A 27,353-nucleotide genomic window follows, 5' to 3' on the forward strand; every position below is an offset into this window, starting at 1 on the left:
AAACGGCTTTCCAGAAGTCTTGCCCAGCAGCTTCCATGTATGTGACTCTAACAGGGTCCTCTTGGACTAGTACTATACAATGGAAATACATGCAAGCCACAAATGGGACCTACATATGCAATTTTACATTTTCTAGTAGTCACATGAAAAAGGTAAAAAGAGAGGGAAGTAATTTTAATAATAAATTTCATTTAACCAAAATTCTCCAAAGATTTTGACGTGTGATCAATATTTTAAAAAATCAAGAGGGGTGCCTGGGTGGCTCAGTCAGTTAAGCGTCTGACTCTTGGTTTCAGCTCATGTCATGATCTCGTGGTTCGTGGGTTCCAGGCCCATGTGCTGTCAGCACAGAGTCTGCTTGGGATTCTCTCTCACACCCTCTCTTTCTATCCCTCATCTCCCTCAGAAGAAATAAACATTTAAAAAAATCAACATACATGGTTTACATTCTTTTTTGTACTGTTTTCATACTCAGTGTGTATCTCAATTTAGACTAGCCACATTTCAGGTACTCAATAGCCATATGCTGTCTTGAATAAGAAGCCTCAGACCAGTCACCAAAGGGACTCGGGAGGAAAAATGTATTGGGATGGGCCACCAAACAGTAGTGTATGCCTCATTGACATTAACAAGTATTTCATTTAAGGAATGAAATGACCTCAATTTAACAAAAATAAGTCCCATCCATGGGTTATTCTAATGTAGGACGAACTGTCTTTCAAAGACAAAACAATTTTACCTCTATTAATGGAGCATTTATGACTTTTGTAATTTTTGAAGTTTCTCCCATTCCGATTGATATTCTTGGCAATTCCTTGCGAGCAGGGTTATTTTTAGGTGATGGTTACTTATAGTCCTTCTTTTACTGAGATGGTTACTATAGCAGCCATATCTATCATTTATCAACTAACTACGGTGTTTCCAAGCATGCCCCACCCTTCCATCTCATAGTGGTCAGCTGCTCCAGATTTCACGTAATTGTAAGTTTAAGAATGGATAACTCTCTTTTCTCAACTTCCGCTCAATTTTCTCTACCTTACATTTCCATCACTCAGTTTTCTTATTCCATCTTCCTTGACTCTTTTTTTACCCTTCACACTTTCACTTTAAAGTTATCATTACCATACTTCAAAAGTAAACTCAGTTACAGCCGAGAAGTTTTGGTTATAAGATTTTCTGAAAAAAAGTGAAGAAACAGCCTCCAATGTCATAACCGTGAGTGAAGATGTATTAAGGTGCAGTCCCTGCCGCTTTCAAGATGACAATGTAGGGTTCCAGTGCTCTTCTGAGAGAACATTGAACTATTTATGGTGACTGTGACGGTAGGGATTGGTAAATTCCTCGCGGGCCAGTAACTGTGCTAACAGGCGTGGAGAGCAGCAAAGAATTCTGCAAAAGAGCGAGGAGACACAAAAAATAGCTCAGAAACAGAAGTCGCCCCTAAAGTGCGGAGGCCTCGCATTTCCTGGGTTCCCCTTCTTCTGCTTCTCTAGTCTCCTGACCTGTATCCAGCTCTTAATCTCTCCTTCATCCTCTGCCTGCCTCCATGGGCTATTCAGGATGGACCCAAACTCCCAGCCTTTCTCTCGCCTCCTGGGGACTGGGAAGACTGGTACCCGCCGACATCCCCCGGCCCGCCCGCGCCTGCGCAAAGCCTCTTCTCGCGCGAACGCGCAGCCATCAACTCGAGTATCCGCGCAGCCATCAACTCGAGTATCCCCGCAGCCCCAGGGATGCGAGGTCCGCTGTAAACCAGCCTCCGTTCCTTTCGTGGAACGACGGGCGTCGCCTGTATCTCCGGACTCCTACTCCACACCGCCCCTCTCGCATTCCTCGGGATCGAGTGCACACGGGCGCGCGCCCGGCCTCAAAACAGAAACCTCAAAGAAACAGACCGAGGAAAGCGCCCAGGGGAAGGAACCCCGGCGCGCGGGCCGCGAAGCCTCAGCCACAGCTCCGCCCTCCGGGGCCGGCTTTCTGCCTCCGCATTGGTCCGCGCGCCCGTCAGTTTCCGCCCCAGGCCGCGCCGGCCGGCCTCCCGACTCCCTTGCTCATTACGCCGCCGTACTTAGGCTGCCTCGCCGGCTGTTGGCCGCCCATGCCAGTCCGAGCTTGAGCTAGCGCCGGCTCCGCGAAGCTCGGGAAGGGGAGGGCCGGACTCGGCTGCAGCTGAGCATCGCCTGGGTGGGCGGCAGGGCCGCGGCCTCTCCGCCGGCAGCACCACCTGTCGCGGGGCGAGACTTGGGGTAAGGCTTCGCGTGGCGCCCCGTCGCGGGAGGCTTGGCACTGCGGGGCCAGGGCGGGAGCTCCGAGAGGGGAGCGGGCGCCGGCCTCCTCCTGTCCGGCCAGTGAAGCCGTTTGCGGACCTGCGGCCGGCTTCCGTGTGGGCTGCCGGCACGGACCCGTTTAGCGGATGGGCGGGGCGAGGCAATGGGAAGGGGTTCTTGGGGTCGGGGCTGAGGGTGGGGGAGTGGTCAGGTTGAAGCGGTCCCCAGTTCCAGCGTCCGCGGCTCTTCCCCGGACACGGTTTTGGGGCGCGACTTCCCCGTTTCTAGACTCGCTGGTCCCAGGGTGGCCCCCTTCCTGCCCCGGAGTGAGATCCTGTGGCCTCCAGAACCCGAGCATCGCTCCCTTCCGCGCCCTTTGAACACCCGATTTTGTGGCTAGACACCTATTACCAATGTCTTTCTGCAGGGATGAATTAATGACAGGAGTTAGGCGGGGTGTGTGTGTGTGTGTGTGCGCGCGCGCGCGCTCGTTCGTGTGTGTGTGTGTGTGTGTGTGTGTGTGTGTGTTCGTTCCTCGCTTTAAAGGAAGTTTGTTAGGAGCTAGAAAGTTCTAAGACTGGAACAGTTCTGTCAGGCAAAATGTCATAAGTAGACCAGGACTGGCAGGTGTTCCTTTGACGCTGGTGGTAACCACTTCTGCTTGTGTGGTGGTGTTACATTTTCGAGCCTGGAATTGACTTTCTTATGAAAATAATTCCAGAAAGCTTGTTGCCTTTTAATGAGAAGCATAATCAAAACAATACATTTTTTTTTTCAAAAAAAAAATCTTAACAGTAGTGCTTCCTTACAAAACGTAGTGTTACCTCCTATCAGATTTACCTTCCTGATGCTTGTGGCAATCACTTCTGGCAAAATAATAGCATTGTTGTTTCTTTTAGTGTTGCTATTGGTAGCAATGGAAGCCCTATTGATTGTCAGTTACGGTCTGGACACTACTCTCTACGTGAGTCTTTTCAAAATAACTTTGAGGTTGGTACTGTTATTTCCCCTTTACAAATGAATAAACTCAGGCTTAAGAAGGTTAAGTAACTTGCGCAAGATCCCGGGTTTTAGGTAGCAAGCCTGGATTTGAACTCAAGCAGAATCAGGCAATTTACCATAACAGCTCCAGCCCCCTCTTAACCTTGCCTTGTACGCTTCTTAAGCATTGTTCATGTTGTTGAGCTAGTTGCAGAGTTGTACTCATGAATTTTAATTTTAAAATTTATTCTTCACTCATAAATTTATTCTTTAGTTTCCAGGCATTCTGGAAGTTAGAGAAGAAATGGTTGCCCACATTTACCCCTCCTCAGCTGCCATTGTATTGTATGAGCGTGTATGTGTGTGTGTGTGTGTATATACATATATATATATATATATATTAATTATAGTAGTTATACAAAATATAGATAAGTATAGAATCTACTGTGTAATTACTAAAACTAATTGAGTTACATGTTACTATGTTACATGGTTTGCAGAAATATAGAAAAAAACAGTTTAACTCTTGGCTTCTAATATTGAACCTTTAATTAGGTTTGAACTCTGATTTGTAACCTGTATCTGACTCTTTTATGGTAGTTATAAAGACTTAATGAGAAGTTAGGCATAACGGCCAGATATGCTGCTATAACCTTTATCATAGGTTAATAGGGAATATTGGGCTATGCTTTTGTAGAAGTTCTTCATTCTCTTGAGAATTAAATATACCCTTGCTCAATAGTTATTCTTGAGAAGGAAGCGTTTACAGATTTCACCCTTAGAAGGTGTTTATGTGTAATGTTTTTTCTTTCATACATTTGTTATGAAAACACGTTAAAAAATTCATAAAAGAAAAACTCATTTACCATTTGAGAATTTCTTTTGTAAGTTAATTTCTATAATGCCATAAAATATATTTAATTTCCTATAAAAATAAGCTCTTCTCAACTATATTAAAATTTATGTTAAGTTAAACTAAAATTCTAATTTAGGTTGGTGAATTTTTGACAAACTTAGTAATATTTTAAAACAAGTAATGTTGAAACCTGTAATAGTTTACTGAGGATTAATTTTAGAGGGAGGACAAAATTCGTACTAAATGTCAAAATCACTCTACATATGATTTTCTAAAAACCTATTTTATTAAAAGTTAACTTTTATTTTAAAGTCACCATTTTGATTGTATGGCTGCATATCATTTCTGTTGATCAACATGTACAAATTTCAAAAGTAATGAAAAATACTATATTGATTCTGTAGATGTTGTTTAGAATGACATTTGATGTTGCCTGGACCTGTATGCCATCCACATTCTCATTATTGACCTAGAGATTTCATTTGAAATCGTATAAATAAATGCTAACCATGATCATCCTTACAGCCTCTTAATAAGGATTTCACACCAGAAGATGTTGATGCAGATACTCACAGGCATTCAAGAGGCACCTTCTGACCACCTTAGTCTCTTACTACCACTAGTAGTGCTTAGGTAACTAACATTGAAGCACTTAGAGGGCACTGTGATAAGCATCTTACATGGATTATCTAATTTAAATCTTAAAATGGTACTGTTTAGTAGGTCCTGTTGCTTATCATCCCCACTTGAATGATGAGAAGACTGCAACAGACTTACTCAAAATCACAGAGCTAGCACTGGCCAACCCTGGATTTAAATCTGGTAGTTGAACCCAGGGCTTGTTTTTGACTACTGCTGACCTGCCTGGATATGGATTTTATTGAATAAACCTTCACGTCAAGTAGTCAGGCTCTTAATGGTGATGATAAAGCTCTAATTGCTTGATACTTTACAAATACCTGATTACTACACACAGCTCTGCCCAATAGAGTTTGCCCTCCGCTAGTTCATTGATAAGAGAAGTAAGACTTGTAAGGCAGTGGTTCCCAGACTTTGGGACTTCTTGGGCAAGCATGCACAGGGGGACAGTTGGGACCAGACATAGACTGCCAACTTTTAATTCTGTCAAGGTTAATGACCTTTTTAAAAACTACCACAGTCTACAATGCCCGTCTTTTCATAAAAGAAAGGACATTTTTTTTATCACTAAAAAGGTATGAAGATCGTAATTAGAACACAAAAACAAAGACCATAAGTTTTGTTTTATGAAAGACTATATTGCATTGTCCCAATTTTTCTCATTTGGCCACAGACCCATGAAAAACGTGTCCCAGATGAACACCAATTCAGAGACCATTTGGGAATGCCTGGGTGACACCACTGATTGCAAAATGGTGATGAGCCGAGTCCAGATTCAGACTCAGGTCTGACTACAAAGCTTGTCCTCGTTGCCCCTAGTCATGACCTCTGTCTAATTTCGGTCTCCTTTGCATTGCTTCCTTTGACCCCAAGTAAGAGGCTAAGGTGAGTAGTCTCCCGCAGCCAGTGACCTAGCAGTTTCTGTCCCAGTCCAGTTTGTAAACAGCAGAGAGTAAGTTCCAGGGCAAGGCCATGTGAATGACACACCAGGGGAGAAACCACAGGCATATCTCAGTATCCCAGAAACTCACATAAGCAGGCAGCTTGATTTTGCATGTTGATTAAAAATTGGAAGCCCTGCCTTTTGGTTCCTTTTTTTACTTCACTCTCCTTCTATCACATCTGCATAACGTAACATTTTATCTTGTTGCCTCCCCAGATGATATTAAGGCTACCTGTCTCTTAGTCCTTGGTTCTAATTTTGGCAGAATTTTTTCCCCTTAAGTTTGTTTGTTTTTTACTTATGCCTGCTGTGTTTTTTTTTTAATTTTTTTTAACGTTTATGTATTTTTGAGACAGAGAGAGACAGAGCATGAACAGGGGAGGGGCAGAGAGAGAGGGAGACACAGAATCCAAAACAGGCTCCAGGCTCAGCGGTCAGCACAGAGCCCGATGCGGGGCTCGAACTCACGGACAGTGAGATCGTGACCTGAGCCGAAGCTGGTGCTCAACCGACTGAGCCACCCAGGCGCCCCGTCATGCCTGCTGTATTAAAGACACTGTTAAAATTACCTTTATATTTTATTTTACTATCACTTACTAATAAAGTAATTTAAGTGGTATAACATCTATATATTTTTTGGATATATTCTCTCATTTGATCATCAAAATTATCTGTAAGGTAGATTTGACAGGTGGTATTATCTTTATTAAACAGACTAAATTCAGTGTTTGATAGCAAAACTTTAACCAGGAGTTGAAAGTAGATTTCATGTATTAGAGTGCTGATCTTAACTTCTGAAAGGAAAAACTAATTCTCCTTACTTGCAGACTCAATTCTTCTGGCCACCAAACATGGGAATTTTTCCCCTCACACCCAGCAATTCACCAGTTCTCAGCAGATGCTGACTGGGTGTCCTTTAATTTAACCTCATTCTGACGCTGTCCAAATGCAGATAGCTTCACATCCCACAGGTTAAGAGTTCAGTCGCAAAAGATGTCCCTACTTCAGATGCCAATTGGAAGTCCAGGTTGTGACCTATACTTCTGACCTATAAACTGAGGCTTCCCACAAACCCCTCCTCAAATTGGATGATTTTATAATGGCACATTGAACTCAGAGAGATACTTTACTTGCCTTTACCGGTTTATTATAGAAGGATGCAACTCAGGAACAGATGGAAGAGATCCGTAGAACTGGGTATCGATGGGAGTCAGGGGAGGATGTGGGGCTTCCCTGCCTTCCCTGAGTGTGCCAACCCCCAGCACCTAGGTGTGTTCAACCTGAAAGCTTGGCAGATCTCCTTCTTCACCAGTCTCTAGCCCCTGCCCACTTCCCTTTTCTGGAGGTTCCGGAGTGGGGCTGAAAATTCCTGCTCTCTAATCGCTTGGTGTTTCTGGTGACCAGCTCTTCCCTGAGGCTTTGTAGTGGTCCACCCTGGGTCACCTCAAAATGGGTGGCTTATGAATAACAGAAAATACTCCTATCATGCAGGAAATTCCAAAGATTTTTAGGAACTCTGTTCCAGAAACTGGGGACAAAAACCAAATACATTTCTTACTATACAACAAGTGCTGATTACAAAATGCTTTTTTTTCCAGATTTTCTTTGATTTAAAGTAAAAGTATCCCTTATTATTTTAGATGTGCCTACCTCACCAATATACTGCAAATACTAGTTCAGTCTTCTGGTACTAAAGTTTTAATCGTGACACATAATGCTGTCTCTCCTGGAAGAGCCACACAAACACATGATCAATGCTACCATTTCAATTTCTGTCTTTTTAAAATTTATTTTGAAATAACTTGAAAGGCTTTGGTTGCGTACATCATACTTCTTGGCCCCTTAATAGTTCACTGTGTTTTCGAAACAGAGGTGTCTCTTACATATGGTTATCAAATTCAGGAAATTTAAAATTTTACAAAACTTTTATGTAAGCTATGGTACATGTTTCAGTTTTGCCAGTTGTCCCAATAAATGTCCTTTATAGCATTTTTTTTTTTTTGATTTAGGTTTTGCATCTAGTTATCATATGTTTAGTCTTCTTTAAATTGCAGTAGTTCCTTAGTGTTTGTCTTTCAGGACATTAACTTTTTAAAGTGGCCCAATTATTTTGTTGTATATCTCTTGTAATTCTTTATTACTATTATTATTGAAGTATATTTGACATAAAACACTGTATAAAGTTAGATGTACAACATGTTAATTTGATATATTTATATATTGTAGTATGATTGCCATTGTAGTGATATTTATTGCTTCTAATGTTATATCATTTCTCTTTGGTGGTTGAAACAATTAAGATGTAGTCTCCTAGCAAGTGTGATGATTATAATACAGTATTGTTGTCTATATTCACTATATCATGTATTAGATCTCTAGGAGTTACTATCTCTTAAGACTGTCACTACAGGTTAGTGCCTTTAAACATCTGTCCTATCCTCCCATCCCCCCATCCCCATCTCTCATGATTTTTGATGTTCTTATATAGATTTCTTGTTTTTGTGGCCGTACTTATACACTACATTTATATGAAATACCCAGAATAGGTAAATCCATAAAGACAGTAAGCAGATTGGTGGTTTATGGACACTGGGGGAGGGGAAAAGCTGCTTAATGGGTACAGTGTTTTCTGCTGGGATAGTGATATTTTGGAACTAGATGTGGGGTTGCTCAACATAATAGCTTTTCTAAATCCCTCCAAATTATTCACTTGAAAATGGCAAGTTTTGTTATGTGAATTTCACTTCACTTAAAAAATAATCCCAATGTAAACGGTTTGCTGCACCCCCCCATACAAACCCTTGATTTCTCAAAAACTACAAATTCCACTAAGAACTTATTGCGGGATCATTGCAATGATTTGTAATAATTACGGTAAATGGGCATTGCAGGTTGATTTTTGGTGGGAGAATTGATATGAAGAAGAATCTATTATATTCGTATCATTTAATGTTTAATGTAGTATGTAGAATTTTCCATTTTGAAAAATTCCCATGTGTTTGTGATGGACAGGAAAGGGTAAAAACATGTTTTCTAGCCAATTTGCATGTTTTTCTATGTTAAATAACAGGGTTTTTGAAAACAAAAAATATTTAGTACATTACATAATCCATAACACATAATATATAATTATTACATAAAAATAAGTATAGTATTATACTAATATTAGTACATTGAAGTCCTACATCTAGGTTAAGAATTTGTTTTTTGGTTTATTTTTTTCATTTCTTTAAATGTTTATTTTTTAGAGAGAGAGTGTGTGTGAGCAGGGGAGGGGCAGAGAGAAATTCTTAACCTACATCTAGGTTAAGAATTTGTTTGTTTTTTGGTTTATTTTTTTCATTTCTTTAAATGTTTATTTTTTAGAGAGAGAGTGTGTGTGAGCAGGGGAGGGGCACAGAATCCGAAGCAGACTCCAGGTTCTGAGCTGTCAGCACAGAGCCCAAGGAGGGGCTCAAACTCATGTACTGCAAGATCATGACCTGAGCCTAGCAGAAGTAGGCCTCATAACCGACAGAGCCACCCAGGTGCCCCTAGGTTAAGAATTTGAATAGCTTCTCTTCCTCTAAATGTTTATGCTCCAGGCTTTTCTGTTACTTAACTTTTCCACCTTCAGCCTAGACTCCCACACCCATTTACATGGAACTCATGTTTACTAGATGTTACCTTGTTTCTTAATCTCTCCGTTTTTTGGTCCCATAAATGGGAGATACATACCTTGTCACACTTGGGTAGATTAGAAAAAGAATAAGTGTTTAGCACATTTTGTAGTGTACCGTATATACAAAATGGCAATGATGAGTAACCAGGGACTTAGAGTGTTGTCAGTCTTTGTCTTCACCCAACTATTACTCTTTTACAACCGTCGCAACCTGTAGAAACATAAATGTACTTTGAAAAAGCTTTATCAAGTGTGGAAAATTAGGCTTTCTATATCTGCTTTTGAAAACTGATACCTGACGTGCATGCAGTTCTCTGAAAAGTTTATTTGCTTCTTTTTTCCCAGGTGAAAGGAAAGATGTTGTCCCGGATCAGAGTAGTTGCCGCTCCTTGTACTCTGGCATGTCGTCATTTGCACATAAAAGAGAAAGGCAAGCCACTCATGTTGAACCCAAGAACAAACAAGGCTAGTAACTTTAATACTAACATAACATTTTCTCTCTTCCTGGAAAAGGTTTGATATATTTCAGACTGATAAAGTATGAACTTTTTGTATTTTGTAGCTTTATCCTAAAAGTATTCAGAGGTATTTGCTTTTTCTGCATGACTTTTCCCTTTTCTCCATGTGGCAAGAATCGTGGCTGCATTATGGCTCCCAGTTTCACCCCTCACAACTTCTACCACCAGAAAAAGATTGACTTTATTTCCTAGTTTCAGCTGAAAAAAATCCCTAAAATAGCAGTGTAGCCAGGACTTTTAGCCAGGGTGGGATATTTAGATTTACCCAGCTCAAATCAGGTACTTACCCTGGACCAATCTAATTGAGCCCTTGGAAGATGGAGTCAAAATTGTAAAATAAAATTTCATCTAATGTCCACCCCTACCGTACCTCCAACCAGCTTTTTGGACACAAATCATTGTGTACAAGTGCTTTTGCCCAGTAATCTCATAGTGCTACTTCAGAGTGGGGAGACTTCTGACCCTCTTTACAACTCTTGGGGCAGAAGTGGCAGGCATTATTGATACCTAGTCTTGCCTTAATTCTGTACCCAAAGTGTGTTCAGTGGGCAAGTCCCTTTCTATTTTTTAGTGGTGATATTAATTAGGGAATACACATGCTTCTGAAAAAAGATTTCTTACAGAAAGCTTGTAAGAGGATACATTAGATTTATTGTAATCTGTGAGAGTTACCTCTTGGGAAGGGTGCATGCAGATTGAGTTGCGATTTATTTTAAAACAATGGTCATCAGAAATTTGCCAGTCCCGTTTATTTCCTCTGGTGGGAGTTGGGCATAATTAATTGTACAGTGTATGTTTTGAAGGATTTCAGGCCTGCAAGAGGAAATTTGATCGACGGTCACGCAGAGCGCCTTATCTTTGCATTTTTGGTACCTTGCACAGAAATGAGAATTCTGTAGGCAGTGGTGAATTAAATGAAGCTTAATGAGGGATGTTCTAATCCTCTTTTTTTTTTTTTTTTTTGGCCTCACTTCCCCAAATCTTGCTTGCTCTCCAAGATGCAACTCACTCAAATCCAGTTCTCCTGTAGAGCCTTTTCATACCACCATAGACTGGAATAATCTCTCCTTTCTCTGAAACCCTGTAGCAGTTTTTATCTTCCTGTTCCTGTGGCAAGTAATCAATATATGTTGCTGCGTGCTTCCTTTCATCTCTTAAGCTGTCCTTGAAGTAGTTGATGGTAGTTGCGTTTTCATGAATTTATATTCCTAACTATATTTCAGGTTCCTTTGGGGATAGGGACCATTCAAAATTTCTTAAATTTTTTACGATGCCATGAGTACAGTAAACAGTTGCTAAGTATGTTGGTTTTATTTTATTTTTATCCTTACAGAAACTATTTAAAATGTACTGTGAAGAGATTATAAGAAATTTATAAAATACATTAAGTGGCAAATTAATTTTAAGGAGGAGGGTAGTCTAAAATGCATTACAGTACTTCTGTACAGAAAATAAAATCTAATGCTCTGGCCCTCTGAAATCTCTAAGGTTGGATAGCATCTGTATGGTTATCTCATTGAAAGATCACTTTTGGAAGCCCTGTAAGCATCAGGAAGAGTTATTTTGTTGTGTGTGTTTAAGAAGGAACATAGACTGTGATTCCCAATTTGAGGGTCATGAAGTCCTTGGGGACTTAAAAATCAGGCATGTGCTTCAAACATTGTAGACTAAATGTCTTAAGAGTATGTTGCTGCTGCGATTAATAAAATAGTAATATAAGGCAGTACTGAATTCTTTTAAGATTGTAATCTTTTAACACATCCCAGCAGGGCGCCTGAGTGACTCAGTTAACCATCAAACTTCAGCTCAGGTCACAAAATCAGGGTTCATGGGTTTGAACCCTGCATTGTGCTCTGCACTAAGTCCAGAGCCTGCTTTGAATCCTCTCTCTCTCTGTCTCTATCTCTCTCTCTCTCAAAATAAATAAATAAACTTAAAAAAATAAAAACACATCCCAGAAATTGAAAGGATGAATTGGACAATTAAAAAAATAAATAAGATTGTAATCTTTTAAGATTTCTGGAATCACTGTCTACTAAAAGCATACCTGTTATTATGTCTATAAGACTTTTTCATTGTGGTAAATAGTGTACAATTTACAGTTTTAACCATTTAAAATTGACAGGTCAGTCACATTAAGTACGTTCAGAGTCATGCATCCTTCACCGGAAATGGAAACCCAGAACCCATTCAGCAGTCACTCCCCATTTCCCTTTTCCCCTCCTCAGCCCCTGGCAGCCACTAATCTGTTTTCTCTTCCTATAGATTTGCCTATTCTGGTATGAATATGAAATTCTTTATGAAATTTTTTAAAGTCCTTATACTTAAAAAATTTTTTTATGTTTTTATTTATTTTTTTAATTTTTTTTTAACGTTTATCCATTTTTGAGACAGAGAGAGACAGAGCCTGAACGGGGGAGGGTCAGAGAGAGAGGGAGACACAGAATCTGAAACAGGCTTCAGGCTCTGAGCAGTCAGCACAGAGCCCGACGTGGAGCTCGAACTCACATACCGCGAGATCGTGACCTGAGCCAAAGTCGGACGCTTAACCGACTGAGCCACCCAGGCGCCCCTGTTTTTATTTATTTTTGACAAGAGAGAGACAGAGCATGAGCAGGGGAGGGGTAGAGAGAAAGAGGGAGACACAGAATCCGAAGCAGGCTCCAGGCTCTGAGCTGTCAGCACAGAGCCCGATGCGGGGCTTGAAGTCACAAGCCGTGAGATCATGACCTGAGCTGAAGTTGGAAGCCCAACCAACTGAGCCACCCAGGCGCCCCAAAGTCCTTATACTTTAAATTTTTTTTTTTTTAACGTTTATTTATTTTTGAGACAGAGAGAGACAGAGCATGAATGGGGGAGGAGCAGAGAGAGAGGGAGACACAGAATCGGAAGCAGCCTCCAGGCTCTGGGCCATCAGCCCAGAGCCCGACGTGGGGCTCGAACTCACGGACCGTGAGATGGTGACCTGAGCTGAAGTCGGACACTCAACCGACTGAGCCACCCAGGCGCCCCATCCTTATACTTTAAAGGACAGTGAACATCACTGTGCTAGGTTATAAGCAGGACTTTAGGTGTTAATTTGAATTTGGTAGCCATGAAACTTTGGCTCTTCACTTAACCTCTCCAGACCCAAGTCTTCACCCTTAAATCATTAGGTAATATAGCATTTTGAAATGTTCAGAAAGCATTAAAAATTTTTTTCACCATGACCAAGTGGGATTTATACCTGGGATGCAGGGCTGGTTCAATATCCTGAAACGTTCAAAAGGCTGTGCAAGTGTAAGATTGGATTTCTCCTTCCATCCTCATGCTCATTTACTTATTTATTTTTTATTATTACTTATTATTTATTTATTATTATTATTATTTATTATTTATTATTAATTATTTTATTATTACTTATTTGTTATTATTCCTTATTACATGCTATGTATTTACTTATTTATTTTTTAAATTTTACTTGAGAGAGAGAGAGAGAGAGAGAGAGAGATTCACAAGCAGGGGAGGGGCAGAGGGAGAAGGAGAGAGAATCCCAAGCAGATTCCATGCTGTGAGCTCAGAGCCTGACAGGTGGCTCATACCACAGACTGCAAATTCTTGATCTGAGCCAAAAGCAAGAGTCAGATGCTTAACTGACTGATTGGCTAACTTTCTAGATAATTTTTTGAAACTCATCTTTGTATCCTTTGTTGTAGGAAGTTTGCACTTCCCAGTTTTGTACCTGGAGCTCTGGCTTTATGGTTATTAGTTCTGTGAGGGTTTTTGTTTATTTTAACTTCCCCTGGCTATATGTCTAATAGGTAAACTAATTCAAATTTTTATTGTTTGTGTAAATAATAATCATATTATGACTAATGAAAAATTGCATTCCTACTACCCCAGTACATCATCTGTTTTTATTTTGCCAAATCCCCTTAGAAGTATATTTACCTTTAAGATTGTAGTATATAATTTTATATGCCATTTTACTGCTGAGAAGAGTGTATTATAAATAATCTCCATGATGCTTTGTAAGCCTTTTATATATGGCTGCATCATAATTTAGTAGATAGATTTGGAATCATTAAGACTAAAGAGAGACCCCCTTGACTCTTACCTGCTGTGTTATCTTCAGTGTAAGGTTATACCTACAGTTTCTTTATCTAGACTGCTGTGGAGAAAAAGGAAAATTCTAAAGCTACTTTAGGCACTGTAAATGCTTTATAAATGTGAGTTATCCCCTCCAGGGGATGTTTTGTAATTTAGTTAGCCATGACCCTATTATTGAATATAATTTTCAATTTTGACATTATGAATCATTAGTTACTAGTTATCAGTTTTATAAGTAGGTATTTGGTAATTTCCTAATCCCTAACAGATTATTCTGATTGTATTTGGAAGGAAAGATATAGAAGGGGCCTTTTATGTCTCCCCAGTGTTTACTTGCAACACTCAAGTCTAGTTAACAGATTTTTATCAATGTTGACTTATGTGAGAAAACTAGGTGTGTCTAAAGGAAAAAGCTCAGGGGATCTTTCAGGATTGGTCAAAGGAGGTACACTTCTACTGTGTTAATTGGCAGGGTATTGCTGTTGCATAGATGAGAAAAGGGCAGACTTGGTGGAACAGGTGGCATTGAGGAATGGAGAGGGAGAGGCTGACTGTTAAAGAACTAATCAAGGCATTCATTTTAAGCTAATGTCGTCTTTGCAGACTTGCTTCACTTATTAATACCAGGCTAGAAAATGTAGGCATTTGATCAACTATTAACGTAAATACTCAACATATAAAAATGTTTTAAATCATTTTAACTTCTACCCTGCATTATAAATAAAATGCTTTTGAGTGTCCCTTAAACCTAGATAAGAGATAGGCAGTGACACCTTGTATAGCCAACTCATTTGTCTTTGGCACTAGGATAGGCACTTTTAAGTGAACTCATTAATTCATTTAAATCTAAAGTTTAGGGTCGGCTAAAGTTTAGGGGAGCCGACTAGCTGGCTCAGTCGGTGGAGCATGTGACTCTTGATCTTGGGATCATGAGTTCGAGCTTCACGCTGGGTGCAGAGATTACTTACTTAAATAAATAAATAATTTTCAAAATAAATGAAGTTTAGCTTTTCCACTTTTGTCTTGTACTAGAGTTGGAAAAGAAAGTAAGAGTGATAGTTTGGGTTTTACATCTTTTATATTTCCCAGCCTTAGGTGAAATCTTACAAGGAGAAACATGAGTTGCAAAGGATTTAGTGATTTAAGTCTTCTCCCTTTTCTCTTTTTCCAATATAGCTGAAGCTTTGTCAGTTTTAGAGATCTTTTTAAAGAGCCAACCTTTGGGTTAACTGATTTATTTTTCCAGTTGTTTTTCTATTTTCTATTTCACTTATTTTTGCTCTAATCTTTAATATTTCCTTCCTCCTTGCTTCAGGTTTAGTTTGCTCTTTCTCTCCCCCCTAGTTTCTTAAGGTAGAAGCTTAGACGATTGATTTGAGATCTTTCTGCCTTTTTAATGTGGGTGTTTACAGCTCTAAATTTCCCTCTAAAGATTGCTTTTGCTGCATTCCCTAAGTCCTAAGTTTTGGTGTGTGTGGTTGTTTGGTTTGGTTTGGTATATGTGTTTCAATTCATCTCAGAATATCTTCTAATTTCCTTTGTGATTTCTTCTTTGATCAGTTAGTCATTTATGAGTTTGTTGTTTAAAATCCAAATATTTGTGAATTCCCCAAATTTCCTTTTATTATTGATTTTTAATCTCATTGCATTATGGTTGGAGATCAGACTTTGGATGATTTCATAAATCCTTTAAAATTTATGGAGATTTATAATTATAGTTTAACATACAGTCCTGGAGAATATTCCATGTGCACTTGTTTTGAAGAATGTTTATCTTGCTGCTGTTGTGTGGAGGGTTCCATACATGTCTGTCAGGTCTAGTTGCTTTATAGTGTTATTCAGGTCTTATATTTTCTTGGCCGATTTTCTGTGTAGGTGTTTTCTCCATTATTGGAAGCGAGGTATTAAAGTCTCCAACTTGTCTTTCTTCCTTGGATCCTGTCAGTTTTTCCTTCAAGTATTCTGAACCTCTTTTACAAATGTATATATGTTTGTAATTGTTATATCTTCTTAGTGGATTGACCCTTTTGTCATTATAAAATGTCCTTCTCTAGTAACAGTGTTTATTTCAAAATCTGTTTGGGTTATTGTTTACGTGGTATATCGTGTTCTATCTTTTTACTTTCTACCTAATTGTATTTTTGCTATAGACAGCATAAAGTTGCCAATCCCTGCCTTTTTATTGTAGATTTTAATACATTTACATTATCTAATGGTTGATAAGATACAGTTTAGTCTGCCATTTTGCTATTTGTTTTCTAAATGTCTTTTTTGTCCCTCTGTTCTGCCATTGTTCCCTTCCTTTGTGGTAAATTGATATTTTCAAGTATACCAATCTAATTCCCTTGTCATTTCTTCTACTGCCTTTTCCTGAGTTGTTTTCTTAGTGGTTTGCCCTGGGGATCACAATTATCATCTTTATAACAACTTAGTTCAGTTTGATTCCAACTTAACTTTAATAGTACACAAAAGCTGTTGCTGTATAGTTCTGTCCTTTCCTTCAGTGCTGGTTTGTCATCCAAAGCATGTGCTTATGCATTGTGTGATCATCAATACAGATTTATATTTATTTCTTTTTTTAAAACATTTTTAAAATTTTATTTTAGAGAGCACGAGGAAGAGGGGCAGAGAGGGAGAGAGAGAGAGAGTCCTAAGCAGGCTCCAAGTTCAGTGCAAAGCCCAGTGTGGGGCTCAGTCCCACGACCATGAGATCAGAACCTGAACCGAAATCAAGAGTTGGATGGTCAACTGACTGAGCCACCCAGGAGCCCCTATGTTGACTTTTATATTTACCTGTATGATTATCTTACCCATGTTCTTTATTTCTTCAAGTAGATTTAAGTTACTGTCTAGTGTCTTCATTTTAGCTTAAAGGACTGTCTTTGGTATTTCTTGTGAGACAGGCCTGCTAGCAATGAGTTCTCTATTTTTATTTGAAAATATCTTAATTTTTCCTTCAGTTTTGGATAATTTTGTAAAGACTTAGAAATTCTTGGTTGACACGTTTTTGTTTTGTATTTTTTCTTCCAGCACTTTGAATATGTCATCCTACTGCCTTATGGCCTCTGTGGATTCTGATAAGAAATTAGCTGTTCCTCTTTTTAAGGATCCCCTGTACATGATGAGTCACTTCTCTGTGCTTTCAAGTTTCTTCTTCTTTTGTCCTTGTCTTTCAACAGTTTGAATATGTGTGGCTAGGTATCAATCTCTTTGCGTTTTTTCTGATTGGAGCTGTTGAGTTTCTAGGATATGTGTTTCTTCTAGGGTTCGTGTTTCTCATCAAATTTGAGAAGCGTTTGGCCATTATTTCTTCAAATATCCTTTTGTCCTTTTCTTTCCTTGCCTTCTGGGACTCCTGTTATGCATATGTTGGCACACTTAATAGTGTCCCACCAGTCTCTGAAGCTCTGTTCATATTTACTCATTGATTTTTCTTTCTGTTTCTCAACTGGAGAATCTCAATTGACTTATCTTTAAGTTTGCTGATTCTTTCTTCCACCTGCTCAAATCTGCTGCTTAACCCCTCTGAACTTTATTTTAGTTACTGTACTTCCAATTCCAGAACATCTATGTTTGGTTCTTTTTTATAGTTTCTATTTTTTCAGTGATATTCTGTAGTTAGTGAGGTATCATTCTCTTACTTCCCTTTACTTCTTTAGTTGTGGTGTCCTTTAGTTCTTTGAATATATTCAAAATAACTAGAGTCTTTGTTTAATTATTACAATGTTTGAGCTTCCTCAGGGACAGTTTCTATTAGGTACCCTTTTTCCTGTGTATGAGCCAGACTTTGTCTTTGTGTATGCCTTATAATTTTTGTTGAAAACTGGACATATTAAAGAATGTGGCTGCTCTGGAAACCAGATATTCCTCCCAGGGCTTGTTATGTTGCTGTTGTCTATTTAGTGACATTTCTGAACTAATTTTTTTTCTGCGTGTGAAATATAATTGAACTACTTCTTTAAAGTCCTTATTCTTGTTTGTTAGGCCCACTAAAGTCTGCATCATTAGCTAAGTAGTCAACTAATGATTAGACAGAGACTTAAATACCTAAGGGCTCAGTGTACTTGTTGGAGTGTGTCTTTAGTGTTCAGGCAGGTTACAACTACACATTAGCCTTTATTTCCTGCTTACATGGAGCCTCCAGGTTAGCCAGAGATGGGAGCTAAGGGCCTTCTCAGATCTTTCCTGGACTTGCCTACAGTTTGTGCATGATGACCTTCTAGATTCTTACGAATATGTCAAGCTTTTCAACCACTGCCCCCACTCCCACCCCATGGACATTTTGTTCTTCAGCTTCTCCTTTTCAGTTTTTTGGTTAGCCTGTTGTTTCCTCAGCTGTTATCTACTGCCTTAGGCAGCCGCCATGTTAAATAATTGCCTCAAATTGTTTTCAGGACACTCTTCTGGAGAAAAAGCTGTTCACACTGGGTGAGCTCCATATAAGGTTAAATAAAGACAGATTTGCAAGTGGGGTCTTCCACTGAAATAATGGCAGCTTTCCTGGGGATGGGGCTGTAGAAAAATCTCCAACCGCTAGACTCTATTTTTCAAAGCGATTATTTCATAGTGATTGCTGTTTTCTAGGCTTCTGTGGAGCTGGGAAGGGAAACATAGGAATAAGGCAAATAAAAATGTCATGAATCCTGCTTTTCTTATGAAAATTCAGCTGCTTCTCTTGAATATAATGTTCCCTGATTGCTGAGGCCTTTGGTTAGTTTCCAGAATTCTGAAAAAGTTTATTCTGGTCATTTGGCCAGTATTCTTGTTGCTTTTATGGATGAAAAGATTTTTGGAAGTCCTTACTCTGGCGTTTTTACAGACATCACTTTGATAAAAAGAAGTTAACACACAGCTGAATATCAGAAATTGAAAAAGATTTTCATATGACATAGGTTAATTTTTTCCTAAGTATCATTCCCTGCTTGCTCTTTGTCAACTCAGCCTCACTGCTTTCTAGTGGAAGGAGCTTCTGTTATCAGTTTGGTTTGTGTTCTTTTAAGCTATATTCTGTTAATTTCATTTCTAATGTATGTATGGATCTGTGTATATGATTTATTTTATGGGGGGTTTCTGAATATAACAGTTAACAGTAAATGTGTTTGATTTGAAACTTGCTCTTTTTTTTTCTTAACTATGGGTCTGGGAGATACTTGTACTACATAATTGGAGATCTGTGTTTTCCATACCAGGAAATACCATAGGTTCCTTAACTGTTCCATAATTCATGGGCTTTTAGTTAGTTTGTAATAGTCAAGAGAACTAGAAACAGTACTATAACGAATCTTTTTTATATGCCTCTTTATGTATGACTATTTCTCTATGATGGCTGTCTAGAAGTAGAATTGCTCTCTTGTAGAGTATGTGCATTAAAATTTAAGAATGTTTTTAAGTTGTCTTCTAAAAAGCTTAAACCTGTTTACATTTCTAGCAATGGTATGTGAGAATAACTCTTTTACCACACCCTCACTGATACTAGAGATGATCAATCTTAAATACTTATGACAGTCTGGGCAAAATGGTATCTTACTTATTTTTTAAAAACTTACATTGAAATTACATTTTGTTGGATAGATAGCACCATTGCAACCTCAGTAAGCAATAATTTTTAATCCTTTTCTCCTTTGTAGGGAATGGCGTTTACATTACAAGAGCGACAAATGCTTGGTCTCCAAGGACTTCTACCTCCCAAAATAGAGACACAAGATATTCAAGCTTTACGATTTCATAAAAACGTGAAAAAAATGAATAGTCCTTTGGAAAAGTAAGAGTTGATTAGATGTTTCGTTTTTTTTTTTTTAAAGGAGATAATTGTTTTAAGTTTATTTTATTATGAGAGAAAGCACAAGTGGGGAAGGGGCAGAAAGCCAGGAGAGAGCGAGAATCCCAAGCAGGTTCCACACCATCAGTGCTGAGCCTGATGCGGGGCTCAAACCCACGAACTGTGAGATCATGACCTGAGCCAAAGTTGGATGCTTAACTGACTGAGCCACCCAGGTGCCTCAGATGTTTGGTTTTTTTATTGATGTCCTGATCAGAAAAATTGGGAGCATTATGGTATGTAGTCTCAAGATGAAGTTTGCATTTTAGTCAGTTAACTATTATTTTTTTATTTTTTTATTTTTTTAAATTTTTTTTTAACGTTTATTTATTTTTGAGACAGAGAGAGACAGAGCATGAACAGGGGAGGGGCAGAGAGAGAGGGAGACACAGAATCCAAAGCAGGCTCCAGGCTCTGAGCGGTCAGCACAGAGCCCGACGCAGGGCTCGAACTCACGGACCATGAGATCATGACCTGAGCCGAAGTCGGACACTTAACCGACTGGGCCACCCAGGCGCCCCAACTATTATTTTTATAATGATTATGTTTCCTTTATTTCACTGAATGTTTGTGTTTGCTATTGTAAAAGTTAGCAGAAATCTATTTTTAAGCTTAAAATCACAGAGCATTTCAGACTTGAATGTTAGAAACAAAAGCTATTATCTGACTTGTATCCTTTCTATTCAACAACTTTTATTAATCATCTACTTTGTGTTTGCCACTGTACTGGCCACTGAGAGTGTAAAGTAGGTAAAAGGTAGGTGACCATATAATATATCATCCAATCCAGAGGAGTGAAAAAGAGGAGTAACTGAAACTGTCCCAGGAAAACTAGAATGTATTGTCACCCCAGTAATACACAGCCCTGCCTTCTAGGAGCTCATCAATAGATATTATACTGTGACGGTCATAGTACTCTATACTACTGTGTGCAGGACAGTGAGAAAAAGGTACATGCAGAGAACATTCTGAAAGCACAAAATAGGGACTCCTAGCCGGATTTGGGGAATCCATTAAAGTTTTCTGGAGGAAGTGATTCCTGAGCTGTGTTTTAAACAGTATATTACACGTGGCAGGCAAAATGAGAAAGAAGGGCAAAATATTATGGGTAGAGGGATCAGTCTGAATGCAGAATTAAAAATATCTTCTGGGTTTGTTAAGTACAGGAGATTATTGTTTGATGACTGGTGAGAGTGGTTTCTCACCAGTAAGTAAAGCAGGACTTGGGGTTAAGGAGGTATATTTCAAGCTAGAAGGAAGTTGAAGGTGTTCACGTTGTGAGGAATGAGCCCAGAAGAAAGGGTAATTGATAGAACAAGATCCCAGAATACTGAAAGGGGCATAGAGTCAAGTGCAAAGATGGAGAGCATGGGACATGCAGAGGTAGAAGGCATAAGGTCGAGGACAGAGGTGGAGGCTGACCTTGCACAAGAAAAGTACAGAGGTAGAGGGAATAGGGTCAAGTACAAAGAGAGAACAGTGGGTTGAGTGCAGAGGTAGAGGGTGTAGGGTCGAGGGCAGAGGTAGAGGCTGGCCTTGGACAAGAAAAAAGAACAGGTCATTTTCTGGGGCGAGAGCAAAGATAAATACAGGTACAGTACGGATAAGCTATGCAGGTGGTAGGGCAGAGGTTGTGAGATCTCATCCTGCCTTGTTGACCTTGATTTTCTCTATGATGTCAAATATGGAGGTTGTGGCTAAGATTTAAAAGGGCCAAGGTTGAATAGAGTTGGTGAGGAAAGTGATAAATGTTTAGAATAGCCATTTAGCCGAAGAGTGTAGCTGAACAAGGACAGATTAAAGGGATGGGAAAGCCCTGAAGACTTAGTGGCTTAATCTTGTTTGTATTGATGTCATTCTGCCCAGCAATGTTATTTTTACATGGAAAAGGTGAAATTTAACTTAATTCAGGTTTGGGGTTTGCTGGGCTGGCAAAGATGCTACATTAATTTATTCAGCTAGTATTCATTCAGGGCTGTTATGTGTCAGGCATTGTTTTAAGCTCTAGAACTACAGTAATGAGAAATTCCACCCTTTCCTTCAGGGAGTCCATGGCTGGAAAAGACAGACACTGTGGAAGGGGAGTGCAGTGATAAAGGTACAGGGGTGTTCCAAAATGGTGAAGATTTGTTCAGAGTGAGAGGCTTGATCATGGGATCCAGAGTGGGGAAAGAAGAGGAGCCAGGGAGGAGCTAATAGAGCGGGAGAAAACAGAGGGATCCAGGAGCCAGAGATCTCTCAAAGAACTGGGAAGTGGGGGCAATGGATAGCTAGCCACAGGGGAGAGGATTGCCTTAGTGGTAATCAGAATTTCTGAGCTGTAGTAGTCCTAGGTGAGGACAAGATCCAGCATGGAGCACTCAGAGGAGGGACCAAACTTAGATGGAGGTGAAAGTGAATCACAAGTGCCTGATAGGTCTCTGCTGTCTGTTTCACAGAGCTACTCAGTCTTGTCTGTTTTCTCCCCTGGACTGAGGAGCAATCTCCTTCCCTTTAACTTCTACCTATTGGTATTATTTCTGCCTGTGGTAGCTGCATAGAAAATACTATTCCTCTTCTAAATAGAATCACTTCTCCCTGATTATTCACCAAATATTTGCACACCAGTTATATTCCACTTACTTTGCTAGTTACTGGAGATACAGAGGTATATAAAGCAGTAGTCCCTAACTCATGATACCATCCAGGCTGGAGGGAAGACAGAGTCAGGAAGTAGAGTGAGAGTTGCAGAGGAGGGAGTAGGGTATTAAGGGATCTGAAAAGAGGAAAATCTGTGTCTGTGTGGTGGGGGAGGGGAACGGGCACCAAGGGACAGAGTGCCACCTGAGCTGCATTCGGGGAGAGTAAGTAGGGACTATGCATGCATAGGGGGTGTTCAGAAGTTGCGTTGTATGTAGCAACACCAAGGTAAGACATGGGTGTATTTGAGAAACTGAAGTAAGTTCAGTATGAACATGTGGCTGGAAAGTAGGCGCAGGTGTTGCTAACTAGTTTAGAAGCATTAGCCTATTTAATGGGTGTTTGGAAAGCATTCAAAGAGAATAGAAATAATAAGAGTTATTTTTTTAAGAGAAGACTAGATTGGAGCAGGGGAGCAAAACCGTGTGTATACAGACTAGTTAAGAAAGTTCTTGAGGTAGCCCAGGTGAGAAATGATGCTAGCTTGGATGGGGTGAGGGTGGAGAGGGGGAAATAGATATATTTGAAAATTATTTAGTAGGTGGACTCTGTAGGGCTGTTGCTTTATTAGACTAGGGTAAGGTAGAGTGAGAGAGGGAGAAATCAAGAATGGGATCTTGGATTCCCATTTGGTCAGGTGATAACAGGAAGAGAAACAAGTTTGAGTAAAAAGTAATGCGTCTGTTTTACACATATTTAATTCAGGGTGACCACTGTTTTTTTTTTAATAATAAAAGCATCTACGACTTAATATTTTTAAGTTTATTTTTTATAGTAATCTCTACACCCAACATGGGGCTCAAATTCATGACCCTAAGATCAAGAGTTGCGTGCTCTTCTGACTGAGCGAGATGCCCCATCGCTGGTTTGTTTTTTTTTTTTTTTCAGGCCAACATTTTCCAGTTTTCTAAACTTTATTCTTGAAAAGCCATTGTTTATATGTGTATATGAGTTGACCATTGCCTTTATGCTACCTCTATGCTTTATATAGACCTGATAATGCCATTAAGCCTATTGGATTATAACTCCACAAGGACAGAGGTCACTTCTTACATCCTGGGAGTCCAAAATAGTGCCTGGCACATAGTATTTAGTAAATATTTGAATGAATGCCACTTTATTTTGCTTCCGTATTTACATGTTAGTCACTTTGAACATTAGTTCCATAAGGATAGTCTTTGCATTTCTAGTTCCTGGTATAGAGCCTGACTCTCAGTAAGGGTTCAGTAAATGTTAGCTGTTGTTTCTGCTGTTCTCCTCCTCCTCTTCTCCTTTGTCATCATCAGCATCTATAATTTAAGTGCATTTTTACTTTTGTTAATCTTTGTCCTGGGTGTTAAACAGTGATAATTCAGGGTTTTGTTTTCTGGCAGGGAAGGAGTCCTCAGTTTTTGATGTTTGCGTATGACTTTCAAAGGCCAGAACTCTAAGTATAAATGCTGACTGATGTAGACATTATTTACTGTGCTTAATTTCAGATACATCTACATAATGGGAATACAGGAAAGAAATGAAAAATTGTTTTATAGAATTCTGCAAGATGATATCGAAAGTCTGATGCCAATTGTATACACACCAACAGTTGGTCTTGCCTGCTCCCAATATGGACACATCTTTAGAAGACCTAAGTAAGGCTTATTTTTAAAACTATATTTGCAAAGATTATTGTATAGGGAAAATTGCACCCCCTAACCCCTCTTACATTTCTCTTTTATATATGCAGTCTCAGGTCAACCACCTTCCCACCTCACAAAAGCTTAATTTGGACAAAAAGGGATTAATAAAAATCCAGCATGTTGATACCTTTTGTTTTTGTAGAAATAGCAACATTCATTCCTAACCTGTAACTTATTTTGGTTGTTAGAACTGTGCATTTCTGTACCAAAAAAGGGGGGATGTAATCTTAATTTTCGTGGCAGATTCTCCAGAATTATCATGAATATCATTTTGATGATCTGCCCAAATTAAGAGATTCTTTCTCTCTCTCTCTCTCTCTTTTTTTTTTTTAATTTGTGTTGTTTGTTTTTTCTTTTAGAATTTGTACGAATTTTAATTTCAAATAGTTCTGGCACCTCAGCTATTTTAAGTAGAAAGAGTACTGGAATGGGCATCTACTTAAGTCTTTCAATAAGTCACTTTCTCCTTATGAATCTGTTTTCATATGAAACAGGGATCCTAGCACATCTCAGAGAGCAGCTGAGAAGGTCAGATGAGGAACTGATGGGACAATTCTTTACAAATTTTTGATTAATTTGTGTTTTCTTGTCATGTTCCTCTAACCTGTCCTTTTCTTCAGTCCTCACACCTTTCCCATGTCCTGCTTACACGTTGATACAAATGTACAAGTTCAGACAGTGCAGGATAGCATTGACCTTCACTCTCCCCTCATCTAGCCTAGTGGCGTTCAGACCTTAATGTGCATACAGAACACCTGTGGGACTTAAAATGTTGATCCATGCCAACCTTCCTCTCCTTCCCGTTCCCAAGATTCTGCTGACAAAGAGAAAGGTCTGGAGGTCTGGATTTTAATGACCGTGGTTGGCGATGGTGCTGCAGGTATTCCCTGGAAGACCCTTGGAGAACAAGCATTGTCTTGTTCTGTCCTATGTGCTGCCATCAGTTAATGAGTCTTAAGCATTTCTTTTTTTTCTTTTTCTTTTTACATTTATTATTTTTGAGAGACCGAGAGAGACAGAGCACTAGTCAGGGAGGGATAGAGAGAGAGGGAGACACAGAATCCGAAGCTGGCTCCAGGCTCTGAGCCGTCAGCACAGAGCCCGACGCAGGGCTCAAACTCACAAACCGTGAGATCATGACCCGAGCCGAAGTCAGACGCTTAACTGACTGAGCCATCCAGGAGCCCCAAGTCTTAAGCAGTTCTTATGTTAACCCAGCTGTTCAGCTCTTTTACATTTCTTTTTCATTTAGAATAGTGTTTCTCAATCCAGATTAAAGGATTAAGATAAAGTTAAAAAATACTGATGCCTAGGCCCCACCCTAGAGATTCTGATTCATTCAGTCTGGAGTTGGGCCTCTGTGTAGGTATTTCATAAAAGCTCTTGCTGTGGTTCTGATGTGTACCCAGCACTCAGAACGGACTCGAAGCATAAAGAGCATGGTTTTTGGGTGAGGACAGGTACTGTGTGTCCATTATGCAGTATAGTGCTGCAGGGGTGTTTTTTTGTTTTTTGTTTTTGCATTGAAGATCATCAGTAAATCTTGGTTGTTTAATTGACCTAAACTCCAGGCCAGTTAAATCAGGATCTCTGGAGGTGGGACCCCTGGCATTTTTTTAAAAAGTTCATCAGACAACTCTGTTAAGCAGCTGTAGTTGAGAAACTGTTTAAACTGATTTGAGATGGGATAGTAATGCCAAAGCTGAGATAGGTACCAATGAGAAAGTTAAGTGTAAGAACCAGTTTGAAGGCACTGGGGACCTGTTGACCCTCACATCTGCCTGACTCATTTTCTACAACCTATGTTTCTCCCCCATCCCCTTCTCCCTACCTCTCTTCCTTTTTAAAAATCTGGATTATTTATCTCAATTGGATAACAATACGCTCTGTGTTTAAAATAACTTTTCACTTTTTCCTAATGCTTCAAGGACATCCTCTTTTGTGTGAAGTTATTTACTGTAGTTTTCTTCTCTCCCTTCCTGCTGCTTCATATTTCAAATTTTCAGTTTTAGTGAGTTTGAATCAGAGTGTATGTAGCTTTATTATGCTCTCCTGCATCAGTGGTTTATTTTTGTACTGCCTTTTTCTGGAGGTGTCTGGAGTTTATTTGAACATGAGATGTGGAAACATTCCTTCTTGGGTAACACCATCAATCGTATAATAATCATCTTTGTTGCAGCTACCGTGTGAGCAATGCAATTACAGTTTGAAATAGTTGAAAATGTTTGAAAATAATCCAGTGTGATTTAGCAAAACCTGCTTGGAAATGATACTGTGTCTTGATGTGTTATTACAATATCTAAATATTCCAATTATGAACAAAAACTTAGTAGAAAGCAAAAAACTGTTGTGAAATGCAAAGGTGTTTTTGTTCTGTTGCAGGGGATTATTTATTTCAATCTCAGACAGAGGTCATGTTAGATCAATTGTGGATAACTGGCCAGAAAATCATGTTAAGGTACTAATAGCACAACCTTCCTCTTCACAATGTATTTTCTTTCTTTGTAAGTTATCTCTGAATTTCCAAGAACAGTTTTCATTGTTGCTCTGATTTACTTTGCATTTACATACATGCAGATTTAGTGCCCTGAGGAGATCAGGATAGTAATACTTACAAAATGGGTGACAAGTACGGAGTTTACCCTGGGAAAGAAATTGGAACTAGTTCACGCTGTGAACCTGTCACTACCACTGGTGTTTCTTGCCTTCTTTTTATTCCTTTTCTGTTTCAATTCATGTTATTGCCGGTAGAGAAAATACCTTAAATGCCATAAAAAACTTTCATTTTGGTGGGTGGTGAGAGGATTTACTACGCCTTTTTTCTTCTAAATCCCAGGTAGATTTAGATCCGTAGCAAATATAAAACTCTTTGAGTTTCAATTGTAATAGATATAAATTTTCGTCAGTCTGGCTGTCTTTCATAAAACAAAATCTGATGACGTATTAAGATCTTTTGGTAGGCTTTAGTGCTTATTATAGGCAGTAACCTTACTTGCCTTTATAACATGTCTTCCTCACCAAAATAATCTTTAATGAATAATTATTAGTTGTAGTAATCTAGAAAAAATTTGGTTAGATAATTACTCACAGTATCATCTTAAAACTTGGTAGGTATATTTTGTATTCTAGATCTCCCCTCAGCCCCCCACACACTGTTGCTAAGGTTTTTCTTGTTTGGCCTACGTTATTATGTGGGAGTAGCATATTCATTTCTAAACTTGATTTT

The 27,353-nt window shown here is 39.2% G+C and overlaps 1 protein-coding gene across 1 annotated transcript in view; it reads left to right on the forward strand.

The window, feature by feature from the left end:
- Positions 1-2,077: 2,077 nt before the first annotated feature.
- ME2 (malic enzyme 2) overlaps positions 2,078-27,353 on the forward strand; it is a 53,864-nt gene continuing 28,588 nt past the window's right edge. Inside the window, exons 1-5 of the mRNA XM_019464036.2 lie at positions 2,078-2,246; positions 9,693-9,812; positions 19,582-19,715; positions 23,930-24,079; positions 26,510-26,585. Of these exons, the coding sequence (XP_019319581.1) occupies positions 9,705-9,812; positions 19,582-19,715; positions 23,930-24,079; positions 26,510-26,585 (468 nt within the window). The 5' untranslated portion in view covers positions 2,078-2,246; positions 9,693-9,704. The remainder of the gene's footprint in view (positions 2,247-9,692; positions 9,813-19,581; positions 19,716-23,929; positions 24,080-26,509; positions 26,586-27,353) is intronic.

This window comes from Panthera pardus, unplaced genomic scaffold (genome assembly GCF_024362965.1).
Source record: "Panthera pardus isolate Hobbes unplaced genomic scaffold, ASM2436296v1 HiC_scaffold_15, whole genome shotgun sequence".
NCBI lineage: Eukaryota > Metazoa > Chordata > Mammalia > Carnivora > Felidae > Panthera > Panthera pardus.